General features: G+C 42.9%; 2 protein-coding genes and 1 long non-coding RNA gene across 4 annotated transcripts in view; 1 reads left to right on the top strand and 2 right to left on the bottom strand.

Annotated features, from left to right (window-relative positions):
* Pdss1 (decaprenyl diphosphate synthase subunit 1) overlaps positions 1-2425 on the bottom strand; it is a 44702-nt gene extending 42277 nt beyond the window's left edge. Inside the window, exon 1 of one of the 2 annotated variants that reach the window (XR_005880700.1) lies at positions 1996-2425. Coding sequence is in view for 1 of the 2 variants with exons in the window: in XM_005082676.4 (XP_005082733.2) it covers positions 1996-2253 (258 nt within the window). In the remaining variant the exon portion in view is untranslated. The remainder of the gene's footprint in view (positions 1-1995) is intronic. The other variant, XM_005082676.4, reaches the window with a different exon arrangement.
* Positions 2192-23105, top strand: LOC121143495. Its single transcript, XR_005880702.1, has 2 exons — positions 2192-2256; positions 21589-23105. It is a non-coding gene; the product is annotated as an uncharacterized LOC121143495 (long non-coding RNA).
* Positions 11716-26721, bottom strand: part of LOC101842645 (amyloid beta precursor protein binding family B member 1 interacting protein) — a 103928-nt gene continuing 88922 nt past the window's right edge. The window contains 6 exon segments of the mRNA XM_040755393.1: positions 11716-12069; positions 12071-12121; positions 12123-12503; positions 15893-16029; positions 19121-19235; positions 19866-19964. Coding sequence (XP_040611327.1) covers positions 11986-12069; positions 12071-12121; positions 12123-12503; positions 15893-16029; positions 19121-19235; positions 19866-19964 — 867 coding nt within the window. The 3' untranslated portion in view covers positions 11716-11985.

Genomic DNA, 26721 nt, shown 5'->3' on the forward strand with positions numbered 1-26721 from the left:
CTACAACTGTAAGCTCCACATAAAATTTTAAAATACTATCTATTTAATTACACCCTTATCTTCTCAGCAAAGATTTAAGACAGTATCTATTCAAATCAAACTGTATTATGTATTCTACTTAGAGCTACCTCAGGGCAGCATTTCCAAAGGGAGAGAGTCATAGTATTAAAATGAGGTTGTGCAACCAGTACTGTGGCTCACTAATGATGGCAGTGCAAACAAATTTCCCACTTCCGATTCTATTCCCTTTTTCTATAACTCACTCTCTTTGGAGGGCAACTCTGTCCCTTAAGATCTACTTTCTTTTTTAAAGGTCTCATATAACCCAGTTTGGCATTGAACTCACCATGTACTCAAGGATTACCTTGAACTCCTGATCCTCCCACCTATCTGCCAAGTGCTGGCATTACAAGCCTAGGTAAGAACTAACTGACTTTTTAAAATAAGAGAACATGCTAATATGAACCAAAGACAAAGTTGGGTGTGGTCACTCAAGTCTGAAATCCTAGCACAGCACTAGGGAAGGGGTGGGAACTGAGGCAGGACTACTACAATACACCCAAGGCCATGCTCGGCTAGATGATGAGTTCCAGGCCACCCTGGGCTATAGTACAATACCATGTTGGAGAGCCAAAGTTGGCTTAATTATTGTTGCAAGACCGTTGTTCTTAAGGTCTATAGTCCTAAAGAGATCAGAAGTAACCAAAGCACTCATGCCTGAAGCAGACAGTTTAATTTTAATATATTTACACTAACATGTTGGCACCATCAGTTAGGCTCTCCTTTTGCTCAAGGTGACAGATTCATTCCAGACAGCATCCTTTGTATGAATGAATTTTCCTGATGAGCATCTTTTTTTTTTTTTTTTTTTTTTTAAGAAACTGCCAAGGCAAAAAGTATTCAGTGGCATCTTGTGGTGGATGCCACTCTTCAAAACTTGTATGCATCTATGGAGATCAAAACCAAGACGGAAACCCTCTAAAGTCTAGCTTACAATACTGAAATGAACCCCTGCAAAACCTATCTCCTAAAACTCTCCCTACACTCGCTCTTTCTTATGCTTTCTATTCAGATCAGCGTGCATTTTCTCTCCAAACTCTTTAGATCATCTGTTATAACATCCACCTTCGTACAAAGCAGACATTTACAAAAGCCACCTATTTCATATAGGCAGAGTGTTTGATAACTACATTGACAAATGGAGTGTAACAAATCGTACTAAAATCACAAACCCGAATTTAAGGGGCAGGTTCTTTGTAGATGAAAGGTGAACCCTCATATAGTTACAGTGCGGCTGGAAAGGTCTCCAAAACGCACAGTGAAAAACCTCTAACTTCAAAAGTCAGTCTGAGAATGTTGCCCGGAAATGCCCACGGCACGGGCTGACCCCACTCACACAGAACTAGAGTCATTTACAGAGCTAAACTGACCCGGAAAAAAATGAAACTGAAGCCAATCGCAGCAGGGGAGAATTTCAAGGAATCACTCTTAGACTGAGATAGTGATTTAATTCAGCGAAGTCACAGGTCATGCTACACTCCGGCTGGCTGGTGTCCTTCCAGCGCCTTTCAGGTGTGCTCTCCTTCCTAAGCACCTGCAGCACTGAAGTCGGGTCCACCCCAGCTAGCATCAGCCTTGCGCTGCCCCACACTCTTTCCGAATTCTGAGGCTAACTGGATCTGAAATTGCTAGGAAAGTGAGAGCTTTGGTTCTATCTGCGGAAGGACCCGCGTGGTCCCGACACACCCCGGTCTCAATGAATGACAGCGTTGCGCTCCACCGCTACCCCTAACCCAGCCCCAATGTCCCCTGGGTGTCTGGGCAGCAGCTCCGCGCTTCGGGCCCCGCGACTAGTCCCGCTCCCCGTGCGTCCCTCCAGGTGACACAGTGCGGCAGGCCCTGGAGCACGTGCGCGCCCTCCCATTCATTCGGTCGCCGGCTGTCATTGGCATGGTGACCTCTACGCCGCGGGCAGCACGCGCGTCCTGGCCTCACCTGCGCGCGGGTGTCCGAGGCGGCGCGCGTCCCGAGCAGTCCCGCACAGCCAGGGTGTCCCGGCCGCGGGCTCCGGACGGCCGGCCTCCAGGAGCAGCCCCGCCGCCAGCACCACCAGCGCGTAGCCATAGCGCGAGTCTGAAAGTCGCGGCGGGCGGTGGCTCCGCCTCTGCCCCAGGCCCGGACCCGGAGCCGGAAGCTGGGCACCGGAAACGCGCGGCCGCACCCTGCTTCCCACCAGACCCGCTGCGCGGTCATCAGGTCTGTACGGCTCTTCTGGGAACTTCTCGCTCAGTCCCGTAGCCGCACCTGCTTTTAATCAGAAATGTGCGTCCAAACTGTCGTCCTACGCGCGACAAAGCGTGCAGAAATCAGGTTCCGGTCTTTGCTAACCCTGAGGCTATGGTTTCCTCAGCGCTATTGGCCCGCTGGGCTTGCCAAGTTCTTGGTCGACTTTTGCACTCCGGTCTCGGAAGTGCCAACCTTGCTTTGTGTAATTAGTCTTTGCTGAGGGTTGTTGTGAAACGAGATAACTTGGCCTCTTCCTTCGGATTTTGGACTCTGTTCTGAAAGCCTTAGAGACAGTTTGACAGTTTTTTTTTACACGTTTTAATTATATATTTAAATTAGGAACAGGCTTGCTTTCCATGTTAGTCCCAGCTCCCTCTTCCTCCCCTCCACACCTATTCCCCCCACCCAGTCCCCACTCCATTCCCTAGGGAGGATAAGGCCCTCCATGGATGCTCTAGAGTCTGTCATTTCGTTCCTGGGAGGCCCCAGGCCCTCCCCAAAGTGTCCAGATTGAGAAAGCATCCCTCGCTGTGGGATGGGTCCCCAAAGTCCATTTGTGTGCCAGGGATAAATACTGATCTACTACCCAAAAACCCCATAGATTGCCTGAGTCTCCTCATTGACACCCACATTCAGGGGGTCTGGATCAGTCCCATGCTGGCCTCTCAGCCATCAGGCTGGGGTCCAAGATCTCCCCCTTGTTCATGTCAGCTGTTTCTCTGGGTTTCACCAGCCCAGTCTTGACCACTTTGCTCATCCCTTTCTGCCCCTGGGTTCCAGGAGTTCAGTTCTGTGTTTAGCTGTGGGTGTCTGCCTCTGCTTCCTTCTGTCACTGGATGGAGGTTCTAGGATGGTATGCAAGACAGTTGTCAAAATCATTATTAGAGAGGGGCATTTAATGTAGTCTCTCCACTACTGCTTAGTTTGCCAGTTGGTGTCATCCTTGTAGATATCTGGAGATCTCACTAGTGCCAGATCTCCCCTCAAACCTAGAATGGCTCCCTCTATTATGGAATCTCCTTTCCTGCACTCCTCTATTCTTCCCCCAACTCAACCTTCCTGCTCCCCGATGTCCTCTTCTTCCTTCCTCTTCTCTCCCTCTCTTTTTCCTGGTTCCGTTTCCCCTCCCCTACCCTGTGCTCCCAATCTGCTCAGGAGATCTTGTCTCATTCCACCTTCTCTGGGGTACCATGTATGTCTCTGTTAGGGTCCTTCCTGTTTCCCTGCCTCTCTGGCAGTGGGATTGTAGACTGGCATTCCCCTGATTCATGTCTAAAATCCATATATGAATGAGTACATACCATGTTTGTCTTTTTGTGACTGGGTTACCTCACTCAGGATGGTTTCTTCTAGTGCGATAAATTTGCCTGCAAATTTCAAGATTCCATTGTTTTTTTCTGCTGAATAGTATTTCATTGTGTAAATGTGCCACATTTTCTCTATCCACTCTTCAGTTGAGGAGCATCGAGGTTGCTTCCAGGTTCTGGCTATTACAAATAGTGCTGCTATAAACATAGTGGAACAGACATCCTTGTTGTATGAATGTGCATCTTTTGGGTATATGCCTAAGAGTGGAATTGCTGGGTCTTGTGGTAGACTGATTTCCATTTTCCTGAGGAATCTCCATACTGATTTCCATAGTGGCTGCATGAGTTTGCACTCCCACCAGCAGTGGAGGAGTGTTCCCCTTTCTCCACATCCTCTCCAGCATAAACTGTCATTGGTGTTTTTGATTTTAGCCATTCTGACAGTAGTAAGATGGTATCTTAGAGTTGTTTTGATTTGTATTTCCCTGATTGCCAGGGATGTTGAGCATTTTCTTAAGTGTCTCTCGGCCATTGTAGTCTCCTCTATTGAGAATTATCTATTTACCTGAAGATGTAGGGCCCATTCCTGGGTGGAATGAACTACACCGAGTTAAAAACTTTTTTTTTGTCTACACAGACTCGCTGTGTAGACCACATTGATTCATGTAGACCAGGCTGGGCTCAAATTCACCATCCTTCTGTCTGAGATTGCCGACATAGTCTGCCATGCCCAACTCTATTTGCTAATGCATACAAAGCAACAGGGCATACATGGGCAAGAAAGTGGGTTTTGTTATTGTTCGTTTGTGTTGCCTGACTCATCTGTTGAATTTAGTTTGGTATTGAAACAGCATTTTTATAACATTTTCATGGAACGACTGTACATGTTCGTAATCATCTGCCATAATCTTACATGGGAGTCAGTGAGAGGCAATGCAAGCACTAGGGGAAATTGAGGAAACTATGATCCCATGTTGACTCTTAGGAAGAAATAAGCCAGTTGCTGTTTTCTGAATCATGTTTTCTCTTGTTTTGCGCCACACTTAAAGAATGTTAACTCTAAAGTCGAGCACATTATTTTCATATTAGATTTCTATGTTTAAAATGGAGGTTATACATGTATGTAACTGTCAAAGAAAAAAGGAAGTTGCCTGTATAGAGGTATCAGAGTGTTTTCCTAGCATGCACACAACCTGGGTTCCATCCCAACACCATAGAATGAATGAATGAATGAATGAAACAATCCAATAGGAAGATTTTGTCAAGATATGCATGTAGCAATAAAGAGACCGACAGCCAAAAATTAGGCAGAACTCAGGAAATCCTGCAGAAGAGGGCAAGGAAGGATTGTAGGAACCAGAGGAGTCAAGACACCACAAGAAAATGGCCCACAGAATCATCTAAACAGGGCTCTTAGGGGCTCACAGAGACTCAGTCAGGGAGCCGGTATGGGGCTGGCTGTTCTATGTCCTCTGCATATACATTATGGTAGCATAGCTTGGTGTTCCTGTGGGACTCCTAGCAGTGGAAACAGGGCCTGTCTCTGACTCTTTGCCTGCTTTCAGGAACCGTTGCCTCCTACTCTCCTACTGGGTTGCCTAATCCAGCTTAATATGAGGGTATGTGTGCCTAGTTTTATTATAACTTGACTTGCTGTGTCTGGTTGATATTCCTGAGAGGCCTGCCCTTATCTGAAGTGAAGGCAGGAGGAGTGGATCTGGGAGAAAGTGTAAGTGTGTGTGTGGGGAGGGGGGCTGGAAGGAGAGGAGGGAGGGGAGACCACAGTTGGATGAAATATATGAGAAGAATAAATTTTAGAAAAGAGTGTAGCAACAAACACTTTCATTGTTCTTTTGACAGTGCTCTGACCAGTAGCATATTGTTATTGGATATCTTTTTTTTTCCATTAGGGGAACAGGAATAAAGCCATAGGGGGATGGATATCAATCCACAATTCTGCCTGGCATTTGTGTGTGTGTGTGTGTGTGTGTGTGTGTGTGTGTGTGTGTGTGTGTGTACATTATTTAGCAAAAGACCTGTCTCTTAAAAAGAATTTGTAGTGGTTTGTGATATAAGTAAAAGAGCACTTTCCTAGCATGGGCAAGCTCCAGGGTTGTGTCCTCAGCACTAATGCAGACAAACCCAAGAAGCTCTCACAAACTCTAACAAAGTTGTAGTATGAGAGATGCAGAATTAACTAGGGAATGTAGGTGACCTCATTTAAGGCCCCAACACTATTGTGTAGCTAAAATCTGGCTACTAATAATCTACCAATAAGACACAGAATTCATAGATGATTTTTTTTTGTTTTTGGTCCAAAGAGGCCAGTCAGGAGATGGTAGTAGATCCTGGAGCAGGTATTTGGGAGCTACAGAACATGGGTGCTGTGAGCTGAATTGGCATCTAAACATATAAATCTACCATGAAATATGAAAATAAAGTGCTCAGCTTTAGGGCTAACATTTTTCAACGTAAGCATGATGCAGAATAAGAAAAAAATATGATTCACAAACTTACAGATGGTGTATTTCTTCCTAAGAGCCAACACCTGGGGGAACACAGTAAGTTTCTTCAGTCTCCCTGGTGCTTGCCTTGCCTGTAATTGACTCCTTATGTTTGTAAGGTTATGGGGTCTTGGGCACAATCTAGAAGCAACTTTTACCTTTGTCATTGCACTTGTGCACATGAAACAACTAGTACTGACAGGTAAAAATGGGTGCGTTAAATAATGAACACCTTGTCATAATTGTCATTTTAGTTTTGGAGGATTGGTTGTACTTCTAAACATTTTGTTGTCATATTGATGATATAGTTGAAGTATCCTTGGAAGGTCTGATAGCCAAAGAAAGATTAAGAAACATGAAGTTTTCTCGGTGTTGCTGGTTCCCTGGTCCTATTTCCTCATGACCTTCTTAGCGGAGGAAGGGTCTGGGCCTCTTACTCCCTTGGAGTCTACATTGTGTCTGCTCAGCACCTCCGCAGAGAATAGAGAGATTTCCTGTTAGTTCTCCTGCCTGGATCACATGGTGACTTCTCTTTACTACATTTCCCAGAAATCTCCTTGTCTCCTAGTCCCGCCTATCTTGCTTCTCTACTGGCCAACAGTGTTTTATTCATCAACCAATAAGAGAAACATGTACAGAAGACTTCCCTATCATCTCCTCTTTTCTGTCTAAGTAAAAAGAATTTTAACTTTAATATAGTAAAATATATGACAAAGCAGTTATTAAGCAAGAACTATGTATACAATATTTAGTCCGATAACATTTAGCAAGATTCAAAGAAAAAATCATCTGTGAGGCTAAAGTCTTACATATAACTTATCTTTTATCATAACTAAGGAAAACTATAACCTTAACTCCCTGTCTTCAACTCCATCAAAGGATAGTACATAAACAGTAGAACTGACAGAGACATCTTGCTGCCTAGACAGTCACCAAAGTTCCTCTGTATTGCTGGGGCATCCATCTTCAGCCTATAGGCCATAATGTGTATGGAAGACTTCTCAGCAAAGCAGGAAATTTTAAACTGCCTGCCTGTATTGGCAGTTTGTCAGTCATTTTTCTCTATGTCTTGCAGAATGTCTGACAGACTTCCATGAAGCAGAAACCCTTCAGGACTGTCCATCTTGTTTTGCAAGTTCAGCAGTCACTTTCTTGTGTGTCCTGCATGTCCAGTTTATCAAACAGTCAAGGCGAGAGCAGTTTCTTGCCCAAATGGCTAGTCTTGCCATGTTGAAAGCAAACAGCATATTGAGTTTCTTTTATGCCCATCATTCTTTCTGATGTAATCGGTGTTCCCAGGAGCAGTTGTGGCTCACTGTCTTGAAAAACTCTAAACCATTTTAAATGTCATATTCTGAAGGTCTTTGGAAGGTTTGAAGAATATCTATCTATCTCAAATATATTTCTGTATATTTAGAAAACCTGACTAACATAAGTTCTATTAGAGGTGTCTATATACAATCTGTATTTAATTATGCATTACATTTTAAAAGGTCTGTATAAACACAAAACTTAAACATAGGAGAAATATAAATATAACAAAAATGACCTTAAGTTTGTATCAATAAATGAAAATTCATACCAATATAAAAGTATTCATTTCTATATCCTATTCCCCTTTTTTCCTTTAAAGAGATTGGTTGTGATCATTACCATTTCTAACCAGCCCTATTAAACTGAAAACAAACATTTTTATAAACAATATTTGGAAATGTGGGCATTGTTCTTTCCAAGTTGCTTCCAGCTGTTTGGAATGTTGGATCACCTAGGCCACTGCTTCAGGGGGTCTTGCTTCTTCAAACTATATTTTTGCTTTAAAATGACCCACTGAATCCAATTAGTACTATGCGTATGCACACAGGTGTCAGGTCATTCACCAGGACCCGGGTAGCCTACCATGGTCACCCATCCTCAAGGAAAAATGGCTCTCCTTAAGCAACCACCAACTTCCATTAACTCCTTTGCTAGGTTGGGGCATCAGGAGCTTCTCTTCCTTCCTTGTTGGGAATTTTAAAATAGAATATTTTCTGTTTATTCTTTGATATTTTCATACATGCAAACAGCACATCTTAATCATATACACTCCCAACTACCCTTCCCCCCACTCTCCCAGGCACTCCAACATACCTCCTTCCTGATACTTTCTGTTATTTCTTTCCTTTTTTTTCTGTTAAGAACCTCCTAAATCCAATTAGTGCAGCTTGTTGGTATGTCAATGATCTTGACTTGATCTCATGCCAGTAACCATAGCTGCAATGAGTTCATGGGTGTATTGGCCATGTATGTACCCAAGACAGTGTTTTGTAGCACTCTCTCATATCTTCTAGCTCCTTCTTTCTTTCCAAAATACCTGACAAAAATCAACCTAAGGGAAAAGAATTCATCTTGGTTCATGGTGTCCAAGGTGACAGCTATCATGGTAGGATGGCATTCAGAACAGAGCAGCTAGGACAGCCTGGAAATAGGAGGAGAGGTTCAGAGAGATGCCAGAGAAATGATATTCCTAAGGGCCTGCTCCATCTAACTAGCTAGATCCTAGCTCCCCAAATTTCAAGAACCTATCAAAATAGCCTCCACAAACTGGGGATAAAGTATTTAGAACATTAACCTGTGTGGGGACATTTTATTGTCTTATCACAAAGATCATACCTCCTGGTTAGTAACTGATAAACTAAACAGGATATATATTCAGTTTTAGAAGGTTTGAGAGACCTATTTAACAAAATTGTTTTAAAGAGTAAATATATAATAATTCATACCTGAGGTACATGTGAACTGCATATAAAAATTGACCAAATATAAAGCCATAATATTTCTCAATAAATTTCAATAGCTCAATTTTTGAATTTGATAATATTAATACCATAGCATCCTTCGTTTCGACAGTGAAAGTGAGTACATGAAACATGTAGCAAAGGCTTCAATGTATATTCTCCCTTTTAAGACTTATTTTAAAAATCCTATTTTAGGGCCCAGAAAGATGGCTCAGTGGTTAAGAGAAATTGCTGTTCTTGAAGAGGAAGTTGGTTTCCAGCACCCCTCCCCCTCCCACACGGAGAGAGCCAGGCAGAGAGAATAAAAGAATGAAAAAACTCGTTTCAGATTTTATCATGTGTCAGATTAAACCATATGTCTTATAAATTCTGGGTTGTTTGTTTATTTTTTTTGTTCTTTTTATTTTTGAGAAAAAGATCTCTCTATGTTAGCCTTGGCTATCCTGGAACTCATTATGTAGAACAGCCTGGCCTAGAACTCACAGAGACTCACCTGCCTCTGCCTCCTAAGTGCTGGGAGTAAAGACATGTGGCATCGTGCCTGGCTCAAATGCTGTGTTTTAAATTACGGCTGATTTATTACAGTTATTGGTCTTGGTGACCTCATTTTACAAGATTATAGGTTTTACAAGTGAAGACTAGTAGCATTGTCTTGATTCCTGGCTTTAGAACTGTTCTTCATCCAAGCATTTCTCTAGACTTTGTCTGTCAGGGTTAATCTGGATAACCCTGTTCAGGTCTAGGGAATGCTTGTGAAGTAACCTCTCAAAGTTATTCTGCTTCACTGAGAAGAAACTACAGTAGTTACTGCCTGGTGGTGTTTATACCTATAAAGGTATGGCTGCTTAACGTTCACTGAAAGCACCCAGGCTTTTAGGGCTTCAGACCATAAGACTTCAGTATTGGACTTGCCCTCACACAGGAATGCAGTATAGACGAGGGCGGAGAGGTGGAGAGTCGAAGTGTGACAGTGCTTTAGTCTTCTCTGACCATGTCAATATTCTGTTCAGTAGCTCTCCAAAAATACATATCAAGGGTTGAAACTTGAGAGCATCATAGTCCCTTTGAGTTTTTATTGTACATTCTCTGATAAAGAAAAGATCTGGTATAAGCAGAATTTAAGGGACTCACCAACCCTGCAGGTTTTACCTCTTAACAATATATTTAAAGTGATGCTTTTGTAGTCTCCTATGAAACCCATTACAACTGTATCCTTCATTTACCCTCTGAGGACTCAGATTCTGGTCCTTTCCCTCCCCTGATCCACAGCAATGAGTTCCCAGTACCTCTTTTACTACTCTGGCTACACACAGCTTAATAAAGAATGATGGGTTGCTCCCCCTGGCCAGTGATGTTAAATCATTCTTCAGAAAGATTTCCCAGTTAGGGAAAACCTCTAGATGGTAGATAGAAAGTTGGGAGTTTGTAGAGTGACAGTGAAGTAAGTATACAGACAACAGCAAAGGTGGGAAAAGATGGGGGAGAACCAAGAATTTTCCAGAGCCAGTTGTAGGACCGGGGTGCTTAGACACATGCTTACCATGGGCGTCCTGGGACTCTGCTCTGATTCACAGATGAGATAAACTTTCAGTTTGCATTTTCACTAGGCAGTTTTGTTATATAAAGTCAGAACCTTAATTGGCAGAGTGGGCTGCATCATTTCCAGGTTGCCTCCAGACTGCTGGGCTATCAAGCAGGAACCTGTATTTCCTTCTATAGCTATGACCATGAATCTCTACCCAAGTTTGTATACTCTGAAATAAGCAAGCGACACACTATTCTTTTGACCCCAGGAGACCAGAGTTCTAAGTTTTACAAATGCTCCTGATCTGCAATCACGGTAGTTGTTTTATTTGTTGCTCTGTTTTTATTTTGAGATAGGGTCTTGGTACATTGCCAGGACTGGCCTCCAATTTGATTACAAGCATATATCACCACACCTGGTTCTAGACGGTTATTTTGATCCACATTTGTAAATCCAGATTATAGTACTTATAAAAATCTTTTGTCTTGAGCTCTTTGTAATGGCTTCATTAATCTGTCAGATTTAAGCAGTCTGGACTTCTCTTTGGCCACAGGCATTCATAGCTTCTTACCAAACGCGAGTTCTCAGAACTAATCTCTAATAAAACTATGCCATTTTGCCGGTCTGCATTGTCCCAGGAGTCCCAAAGTTCAGGCTTTGACTGGGGATCGGAAATTATGATTTTACTGCGCTGATATAAAGTCATAAAATTTCAACTGGAGTGAGTTAATATATGTTGGGTGAGATTTGAAGTAAAGTGTTTGCCTTCAGTTTCAAATACTTCCTCAAGATCATTTGCGGCACCTTGCTCTATGCGCCCCTCCCTCTGCATTCTTGCTTTACTTTCACTTGTTTTGGTTTTTGGTTTTCTAATTTGAACTCTCTCTCTCTCTTTCTCTCTCTCTGTATGCGTGTGTGTGTGTGTATCTGGTCATGGTTCAAACTAAAACAACACTTAAAAAAAACAAAAAAAGTGAAAAGTAGGCTAGGGGTTTGTAGTTGAGTGATACACACGTGGGGTATGCACCCCTGGGTTCATTTCCAGCACTTCAGAACCAACCAACCAAACAACCAACCAACCCACCCACCCATGCACCCACACATAAAACCAGTATTAGGGCCAGAGATGGAATCAATGAAGGAGTGTAACAGAAATAGAAAAATCTGCTTTCTTTCTGTTTCCTTTCTCTCTTTTGCTTTCTCTGAAGGTCTTGGCACTGGGAAGGAAAATAGAACAAGACTTAAGAAGGCATTGGACTTAAAAAAAAAAAAAGGTCAGGAAGTCAAATATTGACACCATACAAAAAATACACTATTTCTAGAAGAATTTTCAAACTTTAATTTTTAAAAATTGAGCCTTCTGAATACAATAAAATGAACCTCGAAGATGAAATCCACTCAGGTGAAAACATAAGGGATGTATATGTATGTGCTATCTTAATGGATGTGAACATATTTACAACAGTAAAGAGTTGCACATGATTTCTAGTCAGAAAACATTTTACTAAAATGATCAAGATGCCACGGCAATGGAGTACCAAAAACATGGATCAAATTAGAAATGATCACAGACACTAACATATAGATCCCTAGAGCACATTGCCTCTTTTCTTTTGCAAAGCTTTCATAAGGTCTGACATGAAATCTTGCTCACCGCTCCCTGCTGCACCGGGGGAGTCCTTGGTTCTCTTGCCTCTTGGGGGGCGCTGGGGGCTTTTTGGGGGGGCATTGGAGATGACTTGGTCGTTTCCTGGGAGAGACAGGGAGGGGGTGGTGGCGGTGGTGGCAATTCACAGGCTTCAACAGCCACAGCCCGTGGGGGTGGTGGCACGAAGTCCGGTGGCTCCTCCAGGAAGCCTGGAGGTGGTGGGGGTAAGTCGCTGTTGCTGTCCTCCTCAGGTGGTGGTGGCGGGGGTGGAGGCAGGAAGTCGTCGGGCGGGGCTGGGAAGGCGCAGCTGCCAAGGCCCTTGGACTTTGGTGGTAAGGCAGGGCTGCCACACGTGTCCGAAGATCGTCTTACTGGCGGGGGCGGTGGCAGGCTGGACTTCAGGCGATGGTTCTCTTTGGTTACTCCTAGGTAGTGGTTACCCAAGCCTTGCTTCTCCTCCTTCAAGAAAGTGACAACAAAGCTTTCATGGTTCTTGACAACATATCTATCACAGGACATATACGCTGGTAGAGATTGCCCCATTCCCTCCCACACCAGGACTAAGTGCGCTCATGAGCTCACCTTTGCTCCAGGTACAGGAGTGATACCAGATGCCTTTGACATCGTTATAAGTGAGCACTCAACCACCACCCTCTGTAACTGGGCATCTCAGCCACATTCACTCTAGGAAGTGTTTACTGTCTTTAGATCAGTAAAGTCTGAATAAATCCTAACTCCTTGTGGGGTTCCCTCAGTTTTATTTCCAAGCAGATCTCATCTCCAGGCAACTCAAACTGGAAGCCAAATGGTTCCCTAAGACTTCCTACTCAAGAGCTAAGACAAGCCATCAACGTACTGGTCATATAAAGGGACACAATTTTAGGCACACGCGTGTGAGCCTGTGTGTGTGTGTGTGTGTGCACTGAGTCCCTGTGCCACCTTTGGTTGTACAGAGGCAATTACGGGACATCTCAGAGTCTTCACAAAGTCTCTTGGCTTAAAATCTAGCCAGGAACCTGTGGCTGGAGAGGTCATAGACTCCAGGGGTAAACCTGCTACTACTATTTTTTTTTTTTGCTAAATGGACATAGAATTAAACTGCCCTCTAAATATTTATCATTATTGCCTTAGATTAGTGCGGCTCTCAGTCCTCATTAGAGAAATGCCTTTGTGCAGTAGACAGCGGTTAATACAGAGACTCATACTGGTCATGGAGCAGAGAACAGGAGTCAGTGGGGGTGCTCAGTCATAAAGGGAACATCTATGTGATACACCCTTCCCCCAAGGCTCGGTTCCCAAGAGCAAGGGAGGACAGAAAGACTGTAAAAGCCAGAGGTCGGGAAGTGGAAAATGAAATTGTGTTTTGGACCTTGACCTGTATAATAACAAGCTAGTTGACATTCCAGCTCAGTTGGGACCTATATAGGAGCTCCCACCCCTAGCTGAGAATCTACTCACAGTTGATGGCTACTAGAGGAGGGAAGAATCAATTTTTTTAGGAACATGGTCCTTAGTGGATTGACCGGGACCCAGTAGATAGCCCCACACCCATGGGTACACAGGCAACATTGGACTCAGTGGTTATAAGAAAAAAGAGAACGTAAAGTTGGGAGGGAAGTGTGTGTGAGTGAGGGGATATCTGAGAGGAGATGGAATTGGGGGGAATTGGGGATAAATGTGCTCAAAACACATATGTGCATATATGGAATTCTCAAAGAACAAATAAAGAATATTATATAAAAAAACCTCTTTGCTTAGATATCCTGCTTGGTTAGAATGAAGACGGTAGAAGTGATGTAACTAAGAGAAATAATTCTGTCTGGGTGTTCACAAACCCAGCCATCAAGGATCTCTTCCTGGTAAAGAGCAGGTTCCAGTGTTCCCTTGATTGGGGATGGTATTTCTATGCATTATTGTTCCCAGAACAGAGGTTCTGGTTTCCAGACTGTGGACTTCAAAGGCAGAACCAATCATAAGCTTTACCCTCTACCAGAGAAACTTTCAGGAGGGCATAGCAGGAAGTGGGACACCTGGTCTAAACTCTCAGTTTACCTTCCTCTTTTTAGTGTGTGTGTGAGTGTATGTGTGCGCGCGTGCGTGTGTTCACTCAAGCACACTCTTTCGTGTGTGGTGAAAGTCAGGTATAAACTGAACATCATGTGCCTTGGGTTATAATGAAACCAAGTACGATAATCCCTTGATGAGTTCCTGAAGTAAAACCATGATGCCTATGCTGTTTGTAGAGGTCAGAACACCTGACTTGGCTTAAGTCTCTCTAGACTCTAGAGCATTCGATAGAGGGCTTGATGATGATAACAACAGTGTATTTATAAAAAAATGCAACAACCCTAGCAATTCCAGGCAGCTAAATTAAATGACTACATTTTAGGGAAAACCACCATTGCTTTAATTTATACTTTATTAGCTTCTGTTTTATTTTTTCTCTGCTTAGTAGCCTGAACCACTGAAGATTAAATTTAGATTTTTTCTACTTTCCAATGAGTTTCAGTTATTTACTTAGCATGCTAAACTAATTAACTTGTGATATACTTCTTTAAAAAATTGCATCTGGCAGCTTGGGTATTGGTATTCACATAGAAATGATTTCCATTTTGGGGTTCTTTTATTTTTTTGGCTTTTAAAAATACTTTTTGACTATTGTTACAGAGAAAAATGAAAATATAGCAGAAAGAGCACTGCACGGCAATACTGTCAGGCTTGCATAGATTAGAGAAACAGCTTTTAAAAGTCTGCAATGGCTTTCAGAAACAGTAAGGCTTTCAGCAAACATCAGTGTACACATCTACCACTGAAGGGGTGAGGGAAGTTAGTTAGTGAAGCCGTACCCACCGTGGGATGTGGGTGGCCTGAGAGGGCCACAGCTACTTAAAGCTGTTCTGAGTCACAAGAAATACTCAGTGGAATTTCCAAACTCATCTGAGACATAGGAACTGGATTAGTAACTAAATTATAGCCAGCTATGACTTTTATATAGGCTTAAATTAATCTTCATTAATCTCTTTTATAGAAAAAGTTATGGAAGATGTTACCCTATAAGCCTGCCTGCTTGCCTGTTTATCTGTCTGTCTGTCTATCTATCTATCTATCTATCTATCTATCTATCTATCTATCTATCTATGATCTATCTATCTCTGTGGTGCTGGCGACAGAACCCAGGGCCTCACACCTTCCTACATGCTGGGCAAATGCTGTGCCACTGATCTGCATCTCCACCCTTGGTTATTATCTTATGTGTGTTTTCTTCTCCATCACCCTGAGCATGCATTCAAATCATTAACTGAAAAATAGAAACTGCACATTTTATGAGTTGTCCCCTTTTACGAGTCTTCTGATTTGGTTTTGGGGTTCACTTGGCACTTCATATAGGGCTTCTGACTAACTTTCAATTAGCAAAATAACTGAAAATCTCAAGGGCTGAGAGAACGTGAAAGTCACTGCAATAAGAAAAATCCCGCCGGGTGTTGGTGGCGCACGCCTTTAATCCCAGCACTCGGGAGGCAGAGGCAGGTGGATCTTTGTGAGTTCGAGGCCAGCCTGGTCTACAAGAGCTAGTTCCAGGACAGCCTCCAAAGCCACAGAGAAACCCTGTCTCGAAAAACCAAAAAAAAAAAAAAATCCCTCTGTCATAACAAATGCAGTTAACAAACATACTTAGGGCAGCACAAAGCAATGAGAATAACAGTTGATGTTAATGTTCACCTCTAGCCTAGTAGCTATAAGATAAAATGTGAAGCCATTTCCTTAAATGAAATTATAGTACACTGACTTCCTGGTTGTTAGGAGTCTATTTGGGTTCTGAAAAAGGTCCCAGGACCTGGCTGCATTACCATCTGGGCAGGCTTTGGGGGTCTGTGGTTTATCTTAGTTGTTTCAACTTGTGTCTGAGCCTCTTGGAGAAGAGCACCAGCAGAAGGTACCGCCTGGGGAATCTGACCATTGGGCTGGCTGGTGCCTGTTTTAAGTCCTGAGGGGAAGAAAAAAGAAGAAGGCATTTTTAGTGTTCTTGAAGTAGAATCTGCAAATACAAAGCATTTTACATCATAAAGCAAAAGGAAACATTCAGAGGTCCACTTTGGGTATGTCTCTGCCATTAAGAATGTGCTTTGTAGCCCAGCGGTGGTGGCGCACGCCTTTAATCCCAGCGCTCAGGAGGCAGAGGCAGGTGGGTCTCTGTGAGATAGAGGCCAGCCTGGTCTACAGAGTGAGTTTAAGGACAGGCTCCAAAGCTACAGAGAAACCCTGTCATGAGAAAAGAAAAAAGAAAAAAGAAAGAAAGAATGTGCTTAGTATGTGTGAGGACTTGTGTTTAGTTATATATATATTAATCTTTCAGGAAACGCTTAAGATTTTTTGCAGTGGGCAGCGGGTGATAGGCAGATGCATACCTGATCAAAAGGAGTGCTCAGCCCTAAGTGGGACATCTTTGTTGCCCCTCCCTGCACCAAGATTCAGGGAACACAGTGGAAGAGGGCTAATAAGTACTTTGGGCCTGGCTTAGTGGTTAAGAGCACTGGCTGCTCTTCCAAAGGACCGGAGTTCAATCCCAGCACCCACATGGCAGCTCACAACTCTGTCTGTAACTCCAGTTCCAGGGGATCTGGCACCTTTACACCCACACATATAATAAATTAAGAGGGAAAAAGAATGTCAGAGCTGGATAATGGGGGGGGAGTGCTGTGAAGTGTTTGCTGTCTTCTAGATGTGACATGACTACTCAGCACTCATGAAATCATACCACTTATGTTTAGCTGTACAAGAGCAATTCAGCCAAAATTCAGCCCATATATGGGGCGGGGAGAATCTGTATTAAAAATGTGTTTTTCCAAGATCTAGGTGATATTCCTACATACATCACATATAGGCAGCACTAATTGGATTTAATGTGTTATTTTAAAAAAGAAAGAATATATGAATTGAGAGGGGACTTCACTGGAAGGACTTAGTGGGGGTATGGGACATGAATATGACCAGGTTTCATTGTATACATATATAGAATTCTCAGGAATAAAGAAAAATTAATATTAAAAATTTTTGTTTGAGAGTGAGTTCCACGACAGGCTCCAGAGCAATACAGGGAAACCCTGTCTCAACACCCCTCCCCCAAATTGCTGTTTGAGTGCTGACTTATTTCATGAAATGATTATTAGGACACAATTTCCAATGATTTCTGAATAGCCCTAAACAGACTCCTGCCATTTTTGCACTATTTATTTGTGCAAAGTGGCATTCTCAGCACTAATGACTATGAAATCAGAGTGCAGATCAACTCTAAGCAACACTGAAGATGTCTTATGCCTTGCAGTATCTCCGTGTTAAAAATTAAATCAGTGCATCCATATTTCATTAGTATGTAATTTTATTTAATCTCCAATCAATGGTAAAATTATACACATAAAATTTGTCTTAAGGTAACATTCTTTTTCTTTTAACAGCAAGTTTTCCATTTATTATTGTGCATCCTCCTTGCAGTATCACCAAAGCTGAGCGATCTACTAAGTGGTAGCAATTTCCCAATAATCACAATAACCTCCGTGGTAGAAGACATACCTCGCAGACTGTCTGTTTCTACTCCTAGACATGAAATGACTAGCAGAGCTGCTGTGCTGGGGGTGGGTGTGGGTGTGGGTGTGGGTCCTGCTTCAGTCAGAGTCCATGGCAAACAGCTGGATGTCCTGTGGGTTCCAGTCCAGGCTGACTGCCGAGCAGCCCAAGGTAACATTCTTTGTGACTCATTATCAGCAAGTGTTTGCTTCACATTCCTCCTTTAAACTGGATATTGGTTCTATCTACACTAGATACTACCTTCTCCCATATTTAGTTCCCTCAGCCATGAAACGGGGATTGTACTCTACATGCTGTGGAGCTCTTACAATCCATGAGTTCTGTATCCATGATCCAATCAATTATCGACCAAAGCGTTTGAACATATGCAGGGTTTTCTTTTTTTTTTTTTTTTTTTTTTTTACGAGACAGGGTTTCTCTGTATTGTTTTGGAGGCTGTCGGTCCAGCCCGGCCTTGAACTCACAGAGATCCGCCTGCCTCTGCCTCCTGAGAGCTGGGAGCTGGGATTAAAGGCGTGCGCCACCACCGCCCAGCGCAGGGTTTTCTTTGTCATTATTTCTTAACAAATGCAGTATAACAACCATGTACTTGTAGAGTGCTCAAGGGGTCCCTAGAATCTGTCACAGATACCAAAGGACAGCTCTGTATGGAAAGCAGCAAGCTCATTAGGCACCTAATCTTAATGCCTTCTTAAAAATACAGACAAGTCAAGGCTGTGCTACCTTAGAATGTGATGCCTGGAATTGGGTATGAGACTCTAGCCATCATGTCACCAAGGGAAAACAGCAGGCCATGACCCCATTTCTGGTCTGAGTATTCTGCTGAGTACTAATGAGCCTTGTGCAAATATGGTATTTGTATTTTGATAAGGCACATCTCCTTGTAGCCCATCCTAAAATCATGGTCAACACCTTACATATGGGTCTATTGTGAAAAAGTGATCAATGCTTTGTGAAAAGTCACTTGTAATTAGATACATGGGGGACATATATATTCCCAAACAGTGTCTTCAAAGTTGTTTTGTTTTTATTTTGTTTTATTCTATTGAATGCGCCCATGTTTCTCTCTTTTCTTTGCATGTGTGCACATGTATGTGCATGGGTGTGCTCATGTATGCAGGTGTGTGTGGAGACTGGAGGTTGATATCAGGATGCCTTCCTTAGTTACTTCTTCACTTCACTGGTTGGTTGGTTGGTTGAGATGGTCTTTCATTGATTCTGGAGCTCATCGATTGGCTAGACTGGATGTCTAGCAAGGTCCCAAGAGTCATCTATTTCTGTTCCCTAGCGCCTGGTGTCACAGACTCGTGCCACCTCATCTGGCTTTTCTCGGGTGCTGAGAATCTCAACTCAGGCTGTCATGCTTGCTTGCACAGCCAACATTTTGCCCACTCTGCCAGCTCTGCAGTGCCCCCAGAGGTTGCTTTTACACAGCGTGTTGGATGATAGACACGAGCTTGGTGTGTGCATGTGTATCTCCTCTTGGCTTTTACCTGTAGTAGTCTGAGCTGGCATTGCTGCACCAGCAGTCCCCAGGTTCGTCCACCGAGAGGCAAGTCCAGCTCTTGCTACAGCCCTATGGTAGTTGTCATAGAGGGTCTTCCCATACTAGGGAGGGAACACAGAGAGGGGAAAGAAATCCATTTATGTCAAAGTTTGCACTCAATGGCAAGATATATATTGAGAGAGAAAATAATGTCATCATTTTCTTGGTTCAAGTTGCCTTTTGGGGGATATAGTTCATTGATTACTCTTTCATATGTGAACTAATTTTCTCGATTACCAGAAGTAACTAATTCTCCCACCTACACATCAGAGGATAGGGCTAGCCACAAAATTTTGACTACTAGCCTTGGTAACTATTTTGTGGGGTTAACCAGCTTCCTTTGCTCACTCCCTTTTATGGTGGGATCAAACTCTGCCTCACACACACTAGACAAGTGCCCTACCACTGAGGTACACACCTGTGACCAAATCTTGAGTTTCTTTATTACACACTGTGTTTGCAGTTCTCTCTGTGAATCTGAAAAGTTTGTTTGAAAGTTAACTCTGATTCTCAGGCCACTGGACAGGTGCCTGCTTGTATCGGCAATACTATACAATAGTAGGTGAATGACCCCGTTTACTGGGGGGAGAAAATAGATGAGGCAAAATGTGCCCAGGAAAGGCAAAATGCTGGCCCTAGTGAGAAAACTTGTTGGCTAACCCAAGACCGTATGAAACTGAGTGCACACTCACTTTGGCAATCCTTATTCCCATAACCCACTGTCCGAGAGTTCTTGCATCATCACAGCAGAGATATTTGATATACTGAGATTCCTTCTGGATTTGAGGATGCTACAAAGAAGCAGATTTGAAGACAATTAATAGATTTAATTTATTAAGAGTCCAAAGCACTTTTCAAAATAAACCTTAAAGGAAAACTTTGACAAATATGATTTATTGAGATGGTGTCAAAAATTACTGACAGCAGTTTTAGGATCAGGAAGAGACAGAGGTGTCATTCTGAAGCCCAGGCTGGTTTTGAACTCCTGAGCCTCCTGCCTAAGTCTTCACAGTAGCTTAGATTACAGGTGAGCACACCCAGCTGTAGGTGCTTTGAAAACTGCTAACCTGGCAGCCTCGTGGCACAGGCCTGTAACCTCAGCTACTGTGGGGAGGCTGGTGAAGAACTGCCAGGTTGAGATCTGCTTGGGAGACGTAATGAGACCTTGTCTCAAAAGTAAAAGGTGCCAAAAAGGCTGGGGGTGTAGTTCGGTGGTGGCACATTTGCCCAGCATGTGTTCATCCCCCAGCAATATTTCTTACCATGTATGCCAGTAATAACTTTATTTCTCCCTTTAAAATACCATCATGTGTCTGTCCCTCATTGGAAACTAAATTGCTTCTCTATCAGATAAAGGAACTTACCTAATAGACATTTTATGTCACAATACTAAAGTTCAGGGGTACTTTTTTTTTAGTGAGAATTCAGAGTCTTTCAATGATCTCTCTTTTCTAACAATGATCTCATATCAACATGGGCACATCCTTAAGTGGCAGTGTGTGTGTGTATGTGTACAGGGGTTTTATTTATGTATATATATGTATATATACACACATACACACATATGCATATACTATATATACACTAGATATATGTATGTGTGTATATATAGTGTGTGCATGTGTTTATGTGTACAGCGATTATATAGGGTGTGTGTAGATGGGTTATACAGTGTATGTGTGTGTATATAGGGATTATATAGTGTGTGTGTGTGTACAGGGGTTATATAGGGTGTGTGTGTACAGTAGTTATATATACATAGTGTGCATGTACACGGGTTATATAGGGTATCTGTGCAGGGGCTATATACATATATGTGTATGTGTGTATAGTGTGAGTTTGTGTGTGTGTGTGTGTGTGTGTGTATGTGTGTGTGCAGGGATTATACAGGCCCCAGAAATTCACAAGGGAACAATGATGTGGTAGACACAAACTCTGCAGCTCTCTCTCTCTCTCTCTCTCTCTCTCTCTCTCTCTCTCTCTCTTTCTCTCTCTCTCTCTCGATTCCCTTGTCCTTGCAGCTTCTGTTTTGGTTTGGCTCTGACTGAACTCTCTATTGGACAGGAACTTCACCTGTCTTATTTACTGATGGAGATCTGTGGTACTTAGCCCATGCCTGCATATGTAAAAGTCTGGATGTAAAAGTCATTGCTAAAAGAAACAAATAAGTGTAGCACTTACTATTGTATCTGAAATATTGACTCCGTAATGTAAGAGACTGGCAACCAAACCTGAGGTCTGAAATGTACAACATGCCAGTCTTCATGGGTAATTATAACTTCTATTACATTTTATTGTATAAAAAGCACCATCTAAAATCTTTCTCTCTCTCTCTCTCTCTCTCTCTCTCTCTCTCTCTCTCTCTCTCTCTCTCTCTCTCTCTCTCTCTCTGTATGTGTGTGTGTGTTTCCTCAGAGCACTTGCTAGTCTTGCTAGGAGACAAAGAGAAGCCGGCAGATCCAGGAGATCTACCTCTGGCTGCCATGGGAGCGAAGCCCCAATTCCTCTCTGAAGCACTGCATGGACCGCTCTACTCTTGTATTCAGCATATCATCACCCTTCAGGAAAGCAGCCAGTCTTCAAAGGACAGGGCACTGTGCCTTCGAACTTTAGCTGGAATAGGAGGGGAAGCGTGTGGAATGGTTGCCCTGCCAGCCTTGTGATGTCCTAATGCTATGTTCCACATGCTTTAACCCATTCTCGCCTCCACCCCCCCACCCTCCACGAGACACATACAGACTGTAAAAGCTTGGAAATTTAGTTATTCCTGGCCTTAAAATGATAAGAATTGATGGTTGGAAAGCTCCCTATATGTCTCTTGACCCCTAGAATTTCTGAATTTATACTGAGCCACTGAAGACAAAAAACAAACAAACAAAAAACAACAACAAAAACAAAACAAAACAACACAAATCCAAAACAGGTTTTAAAGATACTTCAGGAAAAAAAGCCAGAAAACACAAAGAGCTCCTGTCTGCCTGTCTGTAGCCTTTCATGGCAGCTGAGAAACTCTTATTTGGATAACTTCCTTTATTTAGGCCTTTCAGCCCTCAGCACCTGTCGCTAAGGTCCCTACCAGATTCCTCTTTCCTGTCTCCAGCCAGTACTCGGATTGTAGTTCTCTAGGTGGGCCAGGAGGTGGCGGCAAACACTTTTGGATGGCTGCCACACACACTGCTTTGTTCTTGTGTTCAAAGTTTGCTCATAGATTTCTCAGTGTTCAGTTTTAGTACTGTAAACGTTACTACAATGATCATGCTCTCTGAGGACCTTAAAATTGGAAATGTCAATCAAGTTGTGTACTTCAATAGCAAAAAGGACTTGTTACATTAATTAACCTAGAGGCCAGATTGTTAAAAATGTGAGTCAGACACTTGGGAGCTGGAATGTGACTTCCATAAATGCCTGCAGCATTCTTAACAAAGAAATCTGCAGAACCAGATCTAAGTGCTTGTCCTGCAGCACCAGAACCACAGCTGCCAGACCTGCAGCAGTCTTCGTTCTGACTAACACGTGAGAGGGATGGTGGTTTTATCAGCAATTAATAGTTAAGCTCTTCTTGAAGCACCAGGCATGAGGGTGATGGCTCAACAATTAATAGGGCTGGTGACACAGTCCCGAAGACCAGCATCTGGACCCAGCACTCACATAGCAACCTCGACATCCCCACAAACACCTGGACGCCCAGCTCCGAGAGGGCAGAGACGGGAGGATAGCTGCGGTTTACTGGCTTCCAGCCTAGCCCAGAAATGAGGTCCATGTTCAAGAAGAGACCCTGTCTCAATGGAATAGGCAGAAAGTCTTAGAAGAAGATGCCAGATGCACTCCTCTGACCTCTGTTTGTGCGTACTTGCACACATCCATGCACATGTATGCACATAGATATTGCAAACATGTAAAGAAATAAGTAAATAAAATAACGAAAAAGAAAATGTTTAATTTTCCCTTCTGCAACATTTAGAAATTTGATATTGCCACCTTGGGCTTATTATTACTGTTAAGTATCCCATTTACTTTTGGTTTTGGTGCATAGCCTATGAGTCCAGTTCTCAGAAGCAGTCTGCAGACTGTGCTGGCAATGAGATTCACTGATTATTCATTTGTGTAGGGTTGTCCATTCCACTTAAGCATTGCAATAAACTATTTGTTAAGTATGTTGTTCACCTAAATACAGTCAAGTGTGGTCATACCCTGAAATCAGATGACTTTTGACTAAAAAAAAAGACCTCTACATTCTTTCAAGTCCTCCCACTTTGTGGTTCTGAGGTGAGCTAGTTGGTGGACACCAAATTCACAATTTGTAGATGTTTAAGACGAACTCTCAGAGCCTGTCAAAATGCTGGCTCTGTCACCTCATCTCACCCGGGGGCTCACTTCCTTATAACTCAGCCTTTGAATGGGAAATCACTTGCAAAAGGGCTTAAAGAAAATACTAGATCAATGTCACTGGCCAAAATGTTCCTCATGATCCTGTTGTCCCTGGTCTGGAATAAGAGATGCTTTTAGGGTGCACCACAGCATGTCAGGTCAAGGCCATCATCGAATGTTCCTGCTAAAAGGGATCCTATTGTCCTCTAAGTTTACAAAATGAGCAAAAAAGAACTTGGGACAAGGATAAGCTACTTGTCTCGGGCTAAAGGTAATATCAGAATCAGAGGTAGAATAAAATCCCCCTTTGTTCCGTCCCTGGGAGCTGACAAATATAATCCCTGGGAATATAAACAGATGGCTCACACCGTAACTGGGAAGTGATGGCAGGGGAGACAAATGCCAACAAATAATGATTATTCTCTGATTTCATAATGAAAGTTTGAAAAAGGCTGAAAAGACTGTTTGAATGTTTGGGGAATGTCAAGAGATTCTATGGAAGGCGCGGAAAGAGGCAAAATCTAAGGTGGAAAGGATTTGTCATCTGGATCCCTTAGCTGAGACTGGAATGTTTCTAGGATCTCGGGGCTACTGGGTATTTTAAAACAACGGTGACAAACGGGAGACATTGGTACAAAATCAGAATGACTTCTGCCCCAAGGATCAGATGAGACGTGCTTTGAGGGTTGTCTCTGTTCATAGCTACAGCAGATGGTTATTACAGATTCATGTCTGCTGTAAAAGAAATGCCACCCCGCTGTGTATGAAGTGTGTCTGTAGATATCATCAGATTAGATGAGTTCATACTGAATCCTATGAATCTCCTTCCTTACCAGAAGAGGAGAAGAAATGGACACAGACATACACAGTGAAGATGATCATGCCCTGATGCACAAGGGCATTGTTGTCATGTAGCTGTAAGACAAGGAATACAAAGACAGCTGGAAACTCCCAGAACCCAAAGAAAAGGCACAGAATAGATGTTCTTAGACTTCTCTGCAAATAACTCAGCTTTTTTCTTGGTTCCTTTTAAAGACAGGGTCTTGGTTGCTTAGTATGGCCTTGAACTTGTGATTCTTCTGCCTCAGACTCCTTAGTGTTGGGAGTCATCATGCCAGGCTCTAGCTGATTTTTAGTGTGTGTGTATGTATGTCTGTGTAGGTCAGAGGTCAGCTGATGGGAATCAGTTCCCTCCTGACACCAGGGTTCTAGATACTGAACTCAGGTTGTTAGGCTTACATAGCAAGTGCTCTTCCCCAGCCCCGATTATGATTTTTTTTAAACACAAGAGAACTAAATCTCTGTTGTTTTAAATCCATTAGTGTATGTTAGTGAAGGAGTGAATGGGAAACTACTACTACTGTGACGGGACCACTAGGTTTGGGAGGGATTGCTGAGACAGGGGATCTGTAAGGGTGGAGAGGAGCTTGGGCCACTGAGGTGATGGATGAGGTCCCTGTTGGAGCTGTAGTCACTACAGGTGGGAGAAGGTGAAAACATTATCACAGATTGGGAGTATTTTGCATGTAGGTAGTAGCTAGAGCTGTGGCTAGGAATATGAATTCTCAGAGAGAGCAGCAGTGTGGTAAGGAGCACACTCAGCACACTCAAGGCCAAGCGTATATGGCCTTTCCTCTGTTCTCAGCTGTAAACCTGCAGTGTTCTAGGAATTGTAGCAGAAACCCCATTTACAGTAAAAGACATGCTTTAACTGTCTTGTGCAATTCTTGTGGCTGATATTTTTGCTTTGTGAGATTGTAAGCTCATCCCAAGGTACCTTTGGAGCTACCCTATACTCTCATTTACTAAAAAGAGAGAAAAGGTTTCTTAGCAACCCTTAAAATATAACATGAGATCCATGGACATGACTCTTCTTTGAGAAGCCCACGACCATTGGAGTGTGTCTTAACACTTCATTGAGAGCCCCTTTCTAGCAATCCTGTGCTTAAATATATGCTAATCTTTCTTCTAAATAAACCCCAACTCTACCTCAAGCAGGTTCATCCTAAAATCCTGTCTGCGGCCAAGTCAAGAATCCAGCCTCACCCGAGGAGCTCTGTGAGAATAAGGGAAGCCCTGGGTTGTTGGCAGCCATTCTGGGCTGCACCATCATTAACAGTTTGGAAGAACAGAGCCACACTGCTGAGCTCTCATCATGACTCGGCTACTCAGACCTCCAGTTCTGTATTCACTAATGAAATGCTTTATAACAGTTTGCCATTATTCTCACTATCCTTTCAGTATAAGCAACGGGTACAGCTGTGCAAACTCAGAAGGAGACAGGATGCCCTCCTCCTTCTGACCTAAACAGAGTGTGGCCTTAAGACCTTTGTGCTGAAGGGCCTTGCTCCTGGAGTGTTTTCCCATCAGTTCCGATTGCCCTCTTTTATGTCTTTTATCGAATGTCACTGTCTTTTCCTGACTACCCCACCCAAGGGAACCCTGGCCCCAGCTCTGGTAGGCTCTGTCCCTTACCCTGCTCTGTATTGATTTCCCAGCTATATTATTTGTTAACTGACAACACATTACAATTTTTTCTTCATGGCCAGTCCCTCACACTGACCATAAACTTAGTGGGAACAGGGGTTATTGTACATTAGTCTACCGTCTGTATTCTCTGCACCTGGAATGGACTCAGAAGATAGCTGCCATTCAGTAAGTACTGAATGCACGAGTGAGTGAACTAATCTAGCCCTCTGCGCTGCTTCAGTCCCTTTACAGCCATGGTTCTGGGTGATACCTGATGAGCACAGGATTTCTCGATAGTAGTAATGTCAGTATTTGAGGCCATGTCATTCTTTGATACAGGTTTGTTTTGTGCAGCTGTGATAGCTAATGGTTTTTGGCTTCTACTAGATGCCAATAAATAGTAGTACCTAGTCTCTGTCGCAAGTTATGAATATCAGAATGTCTCTAGACATCAGCAGACATCTACCAGGAATCAAAGGGTCCTGGGTGAGAACCACAGGGGAGGTGTCATGCTGACTAGGCTGGCATGTGTTCATTACTGTTAACATCGATAAATTACTAAAAGTGGGTGCATAGTAATGGAAAGACCAGGATGTCTAAATAAAAGGCACGTAATATTGAGTCCTTAATGAAGCTAGGAATCCCAGGCAATTATTTGATCATAATAAGCAATGGTAATTGTGGATGGAGACAAAATTATTGAATATGATT

The sequence above is a fragment of the Mesocricetus auratus genome, unplaced genomic scaffold (genome assembly GCF_017639785.1).
Source record: "Mesocricetus auratus isolate SY011 unplaced genomic scaffold, BCM_Maur_2.0 Super-Scaffold_100013, whole genome shotgun sequence".
Taxonomy (NCBI): Eukaryota; Metazoa; Chordata; class Mammalia; order Rodentia; family Cricetidae; genus Mesocricetus; species Mesocricetus auratus.